Source organism: Barbus barbus, assembly GCF_936440315.1.
Source record: "Barbus barbus genome assembly, chromosome: 3".
Classification (NCBI taxonomy): Eukaryota; Metazoa; Chordata; class Actinopteri; order Cypriniformes; family Cyprinidae; genus Barbus; species Barbus barbus.
In genome coordinates, this window is record NC_136731.1 from 18,030,460 (window position 1) to 18,042,791 (window position 12,332).

Below are 12,332 nucleotides of genomic sequence, written 5' to 3' on the forward strand. Positions count from 1 at the left end.
TCTTCTGACACACTTTGTCCCATTATCTGTTTTTTTTTTTTTTTTTCAAATTTAAAGGCAGATTTTTGCTCGTAAGTGAAAGATATAGAAACCAGACCATTTATTGTGGTTTTAAACTGATCTATTGTCAGAACATGACGAAGACTTTCTTTTTGTTTTCCTAAACAAAATGAATATCTTAATATAAAAATAGATTTCTTAGTTTCTGCATGTTCTAATGAGTGATATTGTTTCAAATGAATTCAAGCGCTTCACACTGGATCTCACAGTGCTGTTTAGTGCTCGCATGGCCAAAACTTAACAGTGATTATATCAAACATTTACCAAACTCTTTTTATCATTTTATCGAGGAGAATTATATCAGTTATTTTTATCGTTCTATCTCCCAGCCTGAGCACTCTTCCACTTCTTCACTGCAGTCGTCATCTGTCTCGTCTGCTCTTGATGTTGCAACATGCTCTCTTCACCACTGAGTACCCTCTTGTTAATTTTTGTGGTTGATTACAGAGCATCAAACTCAGAAACCTAACTTTCCCAACTGTTGCTTATTCATCCTATCTTGAAGAACACAAAGGAAGTATTGCAAGTACTTTCCAAAGCATTCAATCGTTTTTATGCTAGTCATCACTTGAAGTGGATCAAAACCTTTCATCAAAGTTGTCCTAAAACCAAAAAGTGTTTGTTTGAACTTTTTTTGATCACTTCAAATGTTGACAACTGAATACGAAGGCATATATGGCATTAACCGAAAAACAAACAAATATTATAACATTGAAACGGGTCAATAGCAATGTCAATATCCAAAACAAAGGACACATTGTGGACTGTCCTTGTTTAAAGAAGAGCACTGAATTGTGGTGATTTGAATGTGGTTTGGCCGAGTCAACTGTTTATTGAATTGGATAGCATTATAACCACTGCTCTTTTGTGTGGTCAGTGACCTTTTGTCATCCAGTGTGGCGTGGTATTAAAGTGTCTACTTTCTTTTGCAGGTGCGTGTGAGACGTCTGTCTCTGCCCGCTCCGAGCTCTCCCTGATGGGCGGCTGGTCCCGCAGTGCCGTGCTGCAGCTGTACCGAGCACTGCTCCGTGCAGGCCAACACCTACAGTACACAGACCGTGACTACTACCGGCGCGCAGTGACCCGAGAGTTCCGGCGCTGTCAGACCCTCAGCGCCCCAGCAGAGAGGGAGGACGCACTGAAGAGAGGCCAGTTCTTCCTCAACAGCGGGCTGGGTGGGTTGGTGTAGAAGTGGTCCATCAGCATCAGACTGTCTGACCAATAACCGGTAAGAGGGAATTTGTGCATCAGAAACAGTGTAGGCAGTTTGTGAATGTTCGCAGGATGTGTATGCTGTTGTCATTAACTAAAACCATTCATTTGTTTGTTGTCAACTGAGAATTTTAACATAAAATATAGCCTATTGTTAATGTTATGATTATTGTTAAATATTATTGTATACATATTAGATGAAAGACTTTGAAATTTGAGATATTCCTTTGGCACCTAAATAATATAAAAAAGGACTAAAATTACTAATTAGAAATAAAATCTAAACCTGAATTTAAAATAAAACAAAAAAGTAAATTTTAACTAAATTAAAATATTTAAAAAATGTTAAAAACTCACATTTCACTAGTGCGCTCGACAGAAAGAGGTGATCGTCAAAGGGGAAATATGGTAGCCGGCTGCAATAAATCATTTAGTCAAAGAATTACTCTCCCTACTGATGGCCCTGTTAGCAGAGGTTGTTGAGTTAAAAAAAAAAATTACCTGTTCCATTGAGGGTCAAAAACCTCCCGTTTGTCACTTTTTAAATTGGAAGCTGACAACCGGCACCACAAGGTGGCAGCACCAGCGACTTTTTCTCTGTCATCACAGCCAACTGCTGCCGCATTGCTTCCTCCTATGCAAGCATCAGATCTGCTCAATACCATAACTCACCTGCACTCTGCTAGCTTGATAACGATCGGCCATAAATCAAAGCTTTCAGTTTATAAAGGATATCCTGAAACTGAGCCACACAAGCTTTTAATTGTTGGAGACTGTATCATCAGATTTGTAAAACTTCCAAGACCAAGAGCTCTGAACGTTTTAGCTGTCTTTTTAGTTTGCAGTAGTGGTGGCAAAATATTACTACTGCCACTGGACTTGGTTTTATTAGTAATCTTTGATTCTACTGTCCAGTGTTCTGGTTCTGCACTTTAAAGCCTGGTCTTTGACAGTGCGGGTCCTGCTGGTGCTGGCTTCCCTCACTAATTTATTCATTCCTGATTAGTAATTACTGAAAGGCAGTGTGAAATAACTAAATCCATTTGCAGTTCACACAGAAACAGTCTTATCACAGTTAAAGCCACGTCTTCCATTCCTACAGCTATGTCCGCTCAATTTTGTCTACTCAATGTAAGGTCTTTGGTCAATAAGCCTTTCGTCTTCCAGGATTTTGTTTTGACCAATAATTAAAAAACAAAAAAAATTCCATTATCACAGTCCTGCATTAATTCTGATGAATGTGCCCCCTCATTGAGTCATCCCCCCCAGATTATTTCTTTCTTCACCAGCTAAAACTGACAGGCCGAGGGGAGGCCTCGCAGTAATACACAGAAGTGATTTTAGCTGTTCTCCACTTTCACTTGGCTGCTTCTCCTCCTATAACGGGAAGTCGTGGCCTAATGGTTAGAGAGTCGGACTCGTAATCCAAAGGTTGCGGGTTCGAGTCTCGGACCGGCAGGGATTGTAGGTGGGGGGAGTGAATGTCCAGCGCTCTCTCCACCCTCAATACCACGACTGAGGTGCCCTTGAGCAAGGCACTGAACCCCCAACTGCTCCCCGGGCGCCGCAGCATAAATGGCTGCCCACTGCTCCGGGTGTGTGTTCACGGTGTGTGTGTGTGTTCACTGCTGTGTGTGTTCACGGTGTGTGTGTGTTCACTGCTGTGTGTGTGCACGTTGGATGGGTTAAATGCAGAGCACGAATTCCGAGTATGGGTCACCATACTTGGCAGTATGTCACTTCACTATAAGAGTCTTATTTTTACTTTAAAGAATAAACTGCCCATTTTATGTGTTTAAATCTACAAGCCCCCTGAATCTATCTGCGGTTTTATTCAGGAATTTTCAGACCTTGTATCAGTCATTATGCTGCATTATGACAGAGTTCTTATTCTTGGTGATTTTAATATTCATGTTTGTTGCCCTTCTTCCTTGTTTACTTCTGATTTTATTAAACTTTTAGACTCTTTTAATTTGACTCAATATGTGAAGCTTCACCTCTCCATAGAGGAGTTGTTTTTAACAGCTCTTGCAGAAATATTCTAAATTCTGTAGCTCCAGTTAATTAAAAAGCTGAAACCACCTTCTCTACTATGGTTAAATGAAGAATTAAGAAACTATGCAGGAAGGCAGAACAAAAGAGGAAAACTGATGAACTCGGTGTCTTCCTTGCATCTGTAAAAAATCTAATGTTCACTTCTCAGTTTAAAATTAAAGAAGTAAGGAACACTTATTTTTCTGACCTGGTTACTAAACAAGGACACAATATTTGGCAGCATTTTAATATTGATTACTGAGAACATGATGTTGACTCCTGTTCAATGACTCCCATCAATGAACACGTTGTACTTTCAGAATCATCCACCTGCCCTTCTGACATTCCCACATGGTTTCTAAAAGCTGTATTTCGGATAGTTTACCCACTACTAAAGAAGGCCTCTCAAGACCCCTCTGCTTTAAGATCCATCTCCAAGTTGCCATGTTAGAAATGTTTTGTCCAAATTTTGTCCTGATTTTTAAAAAAGGTTGTGTCCATGCAACTGACTTCCTTTATGGAAAAACAATCTAATTTTTGAAAAATTTCCACTCCCAACATATAGGTCACTATTCACTAATGATCTACTGTTTGCAGCCGACACTGGCTTGTATTTCATTTTAATTCTTTTTGATCTCAGCTCAGCCTTTGACACAGTGGACCATAATGTCAACTATCTGAAGACTTGTTTGTATCAGTGATGTGGCTCTGGATTGGTTTATCTCTTATTTGTCGAACAGGTCGTTGTCTGTAGTGCTTGGAGATGCCTCCTCCTCTCATGCTTCTCTATTTTGTGGGGTCCCTCAAGGATCTATTTTGGGTCCCCTTTTGTTTCCTATTTACGTGTTAACCCTGGGTCAAATTTAGTTGACACCTTGATTTCCATTGCTATACGAAATCATGGGTAAAATAAATGTAATTTACATTTTCATATATTTAACATTTCCTCAATCTGGCCATAAAATTCCATCAACTGTCTCAATCGTCTTTCCCTCAGGCCCGGGACATCTGGCAGTTCTTTATATCAAGCCCTGCCATACCTGTTTGTCTGTCTAAACTTTTTTTTTTTTTTCTTCCCAATAACAACACGTTATTTGCAGACATAACTGGAAAGTGACATGTGACATTTTGATTTACATAATGTTATCACTTAGTAAACAGCAAATAAGGTCTGCATATTGCACAACTTGTTTATGAGAAAATCTATTTGCTCTCTTTTTTTTCCCACTTTCTTGCTTTGTCTTAGGGAGGTAAAAGATCGATGGCAGGAGTGAACGGGGACCGTAAGGGAAAGAAAGATGACAATGGGTTTGGCACAGCCATCGACTTTGTGCTCTCTAATGCAAAGCTGGTGCTGGGAGTTGGGGGAGCAGCCATGCTCGGGATCGCCACACTGGCGGTCAAAAGAGTGAGTTCGGGAACAAGCTGTAATGCTCTTTGAACCTGTGGGTGTGTTAAAGGGTTCATGTCATAAGGAATCACATTTCCAGTGATTTTGAAAATTGATGAGAATTACTGGAGAAGTCAACTTTGTTTAATATCCTGTGCAAGAGACCTTCTCAAGTTCTATAGCTCATTTCACATGTAATGAAGGTGTTTTTTTAAGAGGAAATCTTGTAAGTGTATCTCATGAGAGGAAGAAAAAAGATCCCTTTAAAAAAGTGCATGCTTTGTTTCCAGCACTGTAGATATATATTATTATTATTATTATTATTATTAGTGTATAATTGAGTTTGGTTTGTATCAGATGTACGATCGAGCACTCAGTGCCCCATCCAGTCCCACCAAAGCCGACCCATCGGGACGAAGAAGCTGGGAGGAGCCGAGCTGGCTGGGGTCGTCACCACGGACACTGAACCATGACATGAAACAGAACATCAGCCGCTCTCTACAGACGCTCCCCACATCCTCCAGCTCCTTCAAGCCAGGTATTGAATTTCTGGTGTCTTGCATACTTAACATACTTGGGGGAAGTCGTGGCCTAATGGTTAGAGAGTCGGACTCGTAATCCAAAGGTTGCGGGTTCGAGTCTCGGGCGGCAGGGATTGTAGGTGGGGGGAGTGAATGTCCAGCGCTCTCTCCACCCTCAATACCACGACTGAGGTGCCCTTGAGCAAGGCACCGAACCCCCAACTGCTCCCCGGGCGCCGCAGCATAAATGGCTGCCCACTGCTCCGGGTGTGTGTTCACGGTGTGTGTGTGTTCACTGCTGTGTGTGTGCACGTTGGATGGGATAAATGCAGAGCACAAATTCCGAGTATGGGTCACCATACTTGGCAGTATTTCACTTCACTTAACATCCTGTACTTTTATATGCAACAACCATGAAAAAAAATTTTGCAAACAATAATATGGAATAAAATGTTATTCCATATTACTGAATTTCCTCTTTACAGATTTGAGTATTTATTTTTATCCATTTATTTTTTTGTTTTCATTCAAATTATTCATTTATTTGTAATCCTGGGCCATGAAGGACACGGTTTTTCCTAGTTTTTCTTATCCTAACCTGTATCCTTATTGTTTCCCAGGCTTGTACATATTGGAGTGTCTGCTCTACTTGCTCAGTGGGTATCTAAACCCTTCCTTAACTAATACACTGTAGGTTTCTGTAGACCCTTCATTTGTTTTATGGGCATTAGGGATATACATAATAATTTTGACTAGTTGGTGACTGAATGACTAGTCGTTGTGAAGTAAGCATTGGAAATTTTCAAAAGCATCCTCATTAATCATTTGTTTGTTGAATGATTAGTTCAGCATCCTGTGTCATCTATTCTCCAACAAAGCCCAAGACTAGTCTTAATCGGTGTCTGGAAGACTAAATATTGTGTTGCTTTAGGCTGAGTGTTGTGATTAAGTAGAATTATTCTATCAGGTTTGACCTTTGGAAGGTATGAGAATGTTAAAGTATGCTAAATTGATTGTCATAAGTATATTTGTATGTTTTCTTCTGCTTTTGTTTAGATTCTTTACATCGTGTTATGGGTCGTGGTGGTGGCCGCCCTGGTAAGGCTGAACTCCAGAAAGCACGGATGCGCCTCTCGCTGCAGGAACACCTCTGGGCTTTCTTTCAAGAGCGAGTGGCGATTCCTTCAGAAGAGCAGGTCGTCGCTCGGCGTGCTGCGTTGGATATCTGTGCCGAGCTCAGAGTCTTTCTCCATGCAAAACTGCCTGATATGCCCCTACGAGAAATGTACCTAAGCGGAAGTCTGTACGACGACCTTCAGGTGAGAACAAGTGTGATCAATTCTGAGAGTGTCACATAAGCAAGAATATAGGGGTAACATGGCCTTTAATTGAAGTGCTTTTAATTAAGTCTCTTCTGTACACCAAGGCTGCATTTATTTAATCAAAAATACATTAAAAACAGTAATATTGTGAAATATTGTTACAAATTAAAATAATTATTTTATTTTAATATAATTTAAATAAAGGTACATTTTCAGCATCATTACTCTAGTTTTCAGTGTCAAATGATCCTTCAGAAATCATTCTAATATGCTGATTTGCTGCTCAAGAAACATTATCATCAGTATTGAAAACAGTTGTGCTGCTTAAAGGGAACATCAGATGCAAAATTCACTTGTACATGGTGTTTGCATATAAATGTGTCTTGGTAAAAATCTATTCACACTTTTTTTTTTTTTTTTTTATTCTCCAAAAAACCTAAACAGTCTCAATCATCAAGCCTTTTTGATTTTCTGAGTAATATGGCGTCATATTGCTCGAGCTCCGCCCATGAACACTGACAGACTTTCCTGTATTAGCATATTTCTGCCCTCAGCCAGTTGTACCATAGACGCCCTATACGATCGCTCCAGGCACGTAGATGTGGCCGCCGTCTTGGAAAGGTATTTTTGACGTCATTCACCATACTGTAGGTTCACACAGAGCCGTTGAGCCGTTCTGTGCATGATTGTGGCATCTTTCGAATATTCAGTGATTACTATGGTGAATGACGTCAAGTTTACCACTGCAATATGGCGGACGGCTTATGTATAGCGGCCCATAGAAACAGTCGCTAATGAGGCATCTACGTATATATTTCTACGAGTTGTACACTGTCTGCCGTTTTCATGGAGCTGTAGCGAACAACGTCTCGTAAGCAATGCAGCTGTTTTGTAGTTGGATGTAAAAGTCAACATAAGAGTCTTTATTTTCTCCAGACATCAGAGCTACTGAGGATGCAGTGGATTGATTTGGTTTTTGATGGTAGCTCATTATCATGTAAAACAATGGTTCTCAAACCTGTCCTGGGGACCCCCAGCCACCACATATTTCGTATGTCTCTCTCATAGGCCACACCCACTTCAAGTCTTGCAGATTCTACTGATGAGTTGAATCGGATGTTAAATGAGGGAGACATACAAATTATGCTGTGGTTGGGGGTCCCCGGGACAGGTTTGAGAACCACTGATTTAAAGGAACATTCACCGAAATGGGTCGCTGTGAACATAGCTGTTCTTGACAAGGGAAAAAGTGTTATTTTACACGGCCACTGAGGAATTTTAACCACAGTATGTTGCAGACATTTCATCAAGACCCTGAAGTGTCATACCAACTTGTGGAAAATGGGCATCCAATATCCCCTTTAATATGTTTGTGGAATTTTAAAAGGATTCTTCAAAAAATAGAAAGTTCAATTTAGAAAGTGTATGTTTTTACTGTCACTTTTGATCAATTTAATGCATCCTTGCTGAATTTAATTTCAGTATTTTAAATGGAAGTGTAATTCATCTTAGAGCCCTGCATTTCGGCCCGGGCCCGACGGGCCCCGACTTTTTAACGCCTCTAGGGCCGGGCTTCGGGGCAATTTTCACGTCATAGTTCAGACGCAGACCGGGCCTCGGGCCTGTTTTGGATTTCTCCTTAATTTTATATTGTAGACATCTATCAATTAGTGATGAAAAAAATTGCAGTGCTTGTGGAAACAAGACGAGACTGTGCTGCCGCGACTGAGAGCATCTCGATGGTGTTTAGTGTCCCGCAGCAGCAGGTGCGCAAGTGACTTCAGCGCAGCTGAGTAGTTCTGTGTTCAAATGCATGCAATAGGCTAAAGCTTGCTGCAAAACCCCAGCAAGCATAATCATGAATGTGTCTGCGGCAAATAGCAAGGAGATATTTGAATTATTTACTAATAAACTAATGTTTTCTGAGTCTGTGTTGCTGCTGATCCTGACTCGCCGTCTCCTCATTAGATGCGGCTTTAGAGAGAAATCTTTATTGATTATGATTAAGATTATAATAATAGAGTTTTTGTATTTTTTTATTTCGTTAAGTAATAATTTAAAGCTTTCTATAGATATACTTATCATGTCTGTGAGGCATGTATTCGCTCAGCTTCGATTCATTTTTGTGAAGCGCTCCTGTTCAAGACGCAGAAAGCACATCATGCTTGTTTTCTTTGTTTTATAAAAGAACTACCTTTTGTTGGTATTATGAGTGCACACAAATACAAGACCCTTTACAGTTCCGAATGATGTATTACTCTTACCTTTATCAAAAAAAAAAGACCGCGTAGGCTATTTTAATTTAAGTAAATCCAAGTGTTTCTGCTGGTGCCTCCATGTCCTGCAGAGCAAGCTTTAGCTTCCACTCTCCGCACAAACTGAGATATAGGCTAGAGCACATTATTATTATAGCGCAGGTTTAACATTTAAACATTGTTATATGCTTGAACTGTTTTAGTATATCTATAGATTTTATTTTAGGCAAGTCGTGATGATATGAGAAGGCTAAATTGATCAAACATAGGCTATGATCAGCTCATGCCGCTGGCCGCTTGGTCGTTACTTTATAAAATACAAAAACGTATAGGCTATTTAACAAACAAAAATGCTCCAAACGTTTTTCTAAATGAACTTAATAACAAAACAAAACGAAATATAATAATTTTGCCATTACTCACAAAACTGAACTATTTTAATAGCCGAAACAGTAGTATAAACTGTTTTTTAGGGGGAAAAAAAGACGGGCTCGGGTCGGACTCAGGCCGGTAATTCTGATAAGTTATCGGACTTGGGCCAGGCTAGGGCCTGAGCGTCTCGGGCCGGGCTAGGGCCTAAATTTGAGGCCCGTGTAGGGCTCTAATTAATCTCTCAATCTCTATTTTTCACATTTTTAGGTGGTGACTGCTGACCACGCCCAGCTGATGGTACCCCTGATCCTTGAGAAGAATCTCTGGTCATCCATTCCTGGTGAGGAAACCATCATGAACCTTCCTGGCTTCTGGCTGGTTCGTCGGGAAAACCTTGAGTACTTCCCACGTGGAAGCAGCTACTGGGACCGTTGCATGGTGGGTGGCTACCTTTCCCCAAAGAGCGTCCTAGAAGTTTTTGAGAAGCTCGTCGCCGGCTCCATCAACTGGCCCGCCATCGGTAGCGTTTTAGACTACATCATCCGACCTGTGGTCCCGTCAGAGACGCTTACGCTAGAAGTGCAGTACGAAACGGACCGTCGCCTTTATGTGGACTTCCTCCCATTGCTTGTTATGGAGGACGGCGTCTCGCTCATCGCCAAACCGCATCGATTGGCCGCCGAACGGCATGAGAACCTGTGGCGGCAGAGTTTTCGCGTGCCGGAAACATCAAAGTTACGTATGCTCGATCAGGAAGACTCCGGGTGCCGCTGCGCGTGTCTTAAAGTCATTAAAGCCGTGTGTAAACTGAATCCAGCGCTGGCACGATTAAACGCAAGCCAGCTCACTAATGCAATCCTTCTCCTGAGCGAACAGGAGGGCGATTGGACTCAGGAAGCGCTCGCCGGTCGTTTCATGCAGCTGCTTCGTGCACTAGTGGGACACCTAGAGGCTGGGAGGTTACCCTGCATCTTCAATCTCAAAGTCAATCTGTTCTGTGAGCTAACACCACAGGAAATAGATGAACTGGGATACACACTATACTGTGCATTGTCTGACCCAGAGAGCCTTTTGAGAACTGTTTAGCAAACACGCATGCACATTGGCTACCACATTTTGGTCCCCGCACAGAATTGAGTTGATACACAAACCTGAATAATGGCAATGTTTTCACACGTGTCTTGTTCTGAATAGATCAATAACCTCAATTGTTTTTCACACATTCATATTTTTGTCAGTCATACCATCATAAGTTATTTCCAGGTACTACAACCTCATCCGTTGGTCATATTTCATATGGCCCATCTTCTATCATTTCAGTGTTTTTGACTTTCCTAATGCATAGTGAAGGGTCATGATGATAATGTATTTATCTAGTGAAGAATCAGATTCTAACTTCAGTGATATTTTATTATAAATTCAAGCACCGTCATCTCTTATGTGTTTCTGTTGTTACCCAAAATGCGATACATTTGATCTGTGAAATTCATGATTTTATGTTTCCCAGTTATTTGTTACGTGGAGCATTGTTCAGTATTTTCTCCAATTCTGTTCTTGGATTCATCAAAATACTTTCTTTAGAAAAATATATATGACAGAGAGCCGTTTTAGATTAATCAGATGGCAGGGTCTCTAAATTATCTTTCAGTTACTAAATTTCCTGTGATTTTTCATAAATGCTTGCAGCTCTGATGCTGAAAGTGTGATTGTATCATTGAATTATTTTTAGTGAACCAACTTTCTGAAATATTAAATTATTGGAAGGCAAATGAAATTAAAACTCAGTAAAAAATGCCTAAAATAACAAACTTTTTCAGAGGATTTCTGTCCATTATTCAAAATCAGTGATAATAAAGTTTAAGAAAAAGATAATGTGTTTCTCCCCCATATTTCCATCTTTCGTCAGTCTGTGCCATTAAAATATGCAAATACTATTTTACCCAATTGCTTATTTTCAGATACGTTCTCTAAAATGATCCTTTAAAAGTCACTCATAGAAATGTGGAATGGATATGTTGTTATTTAAATGGTCGACACGGGTTATTACCACACTGCTGAAACCAGGTGAAGATAAATACCTGAATTAATAATCAAAACGCATCTTTAGAATAGCTGAACAAAGAGCAGATGTGATTTTTTTGTGTTAAAGCTGCCTAATAAACCAAGGAAACCCATGCAGACCTCCTTAAAGCTATAGAATCGTTTAAAAGCACTGTTTAATTTGAGGCTGTGGGTTATAAGGAAGGTGAAATTAAATGTATTGTGTGCTTCTACGCACAAATGATGTACAAGAGCCTAAAAAAGCAAACTTCATAGAGACATTTTAGTATTTTTGTATTAATTGTACAGATGTAACCAAAAACCAGTGTGAAACTATTTATGTATATCTTATGATCATTCTTTGTGCTTGGAGAGTGACGTTTGTTAGAACAAAATATACAATAGGCTACGTCTCCGATATAAAATGCCAAAACTCGCAGGAGACCTTGTGTTTGTGTATAGAAGCATTTATTTTGCTTGCGTAACCAGAACACCTGTGTCTACCTGTGTGATGTAGCAGAAACACATTTACCTTGCGAATGATATGAAAGGGCAGCACCGAATCAAAAAGTAGATCTGCTAGTGGAGTTCAGCTTGGCCTAGTACTTTGCATGTGATGCTTGTGTACTCGTTTCTTTATTTCCTGGTGATTTGTATTTTTATTAAACTGCAGTTTGTATAATGTTCTGTAAGCGTGTTCTGTGCTGCAATACAGAGTAAAGGATGAAAATAAAGTCGAATGGAGTGAAACTGTATTACAGCGTTATTGTGAATTATTTGTATAAGTCTCTGAGTCCAGTAGCTGACATAGACCAATGTTTGGGGTCAGATTTTTTTATTTTAAGCAATTGATACTTTTACCCAGCAAGGCTGAATTAAATTGATCAAAAGTAGCTGTAAAGATTTTTATATCAAGTAAACGCTGTTTTTAATATATTTGTACACTTATTTAATATGTAACGTTATATCAGTTTCTACAAAAATATTTTGCAGCACAACATTGATAAATGTTTCTTGAGCAGCAAATCAGCATATTAGAATGATTTCTGAAGGATCATGTGACACTGAAGACCGTAGTAATGATGCTGAAAATTCAGCTTTGCATGAGAAAAAATTACATTTTAAA

At 39.9% G+C, this 12,332-nt stretch overlaps 1 protein-coding gene across 1 annotated transcript; it reads left to right on the forward strand.

Annotated features, from left to right (window-relative positions):
* The first annotated feature begins 1,035 nt into the window (after positions 1–1,035).
* Positions 1,036–11,961, forward strand: mief1 (mitochondrial elongation factor 1). The gene is made up of 5 exons (XM_079390338.1): positions 1,036–1,288; positions 4,553–4,714; positions 5,054–5,234; positions 6,274–6,536; positions 9,434–11,961. Exons 2-5 carry the CDS (start codon positions 4,568–4,570, stop codon positions 10,250–10,252), a joined length of 1,410 nt encoding a protein of 469 aa, XP_079246464.1. The 5' UTR covers positions 1,036–1,288; positions 4,553–4,567; the 3' UTR covers positions 10,253–11,961.
* The last annotated feature ends 371 nt before the right edge of the window (positions 11,962–12,332 follow it).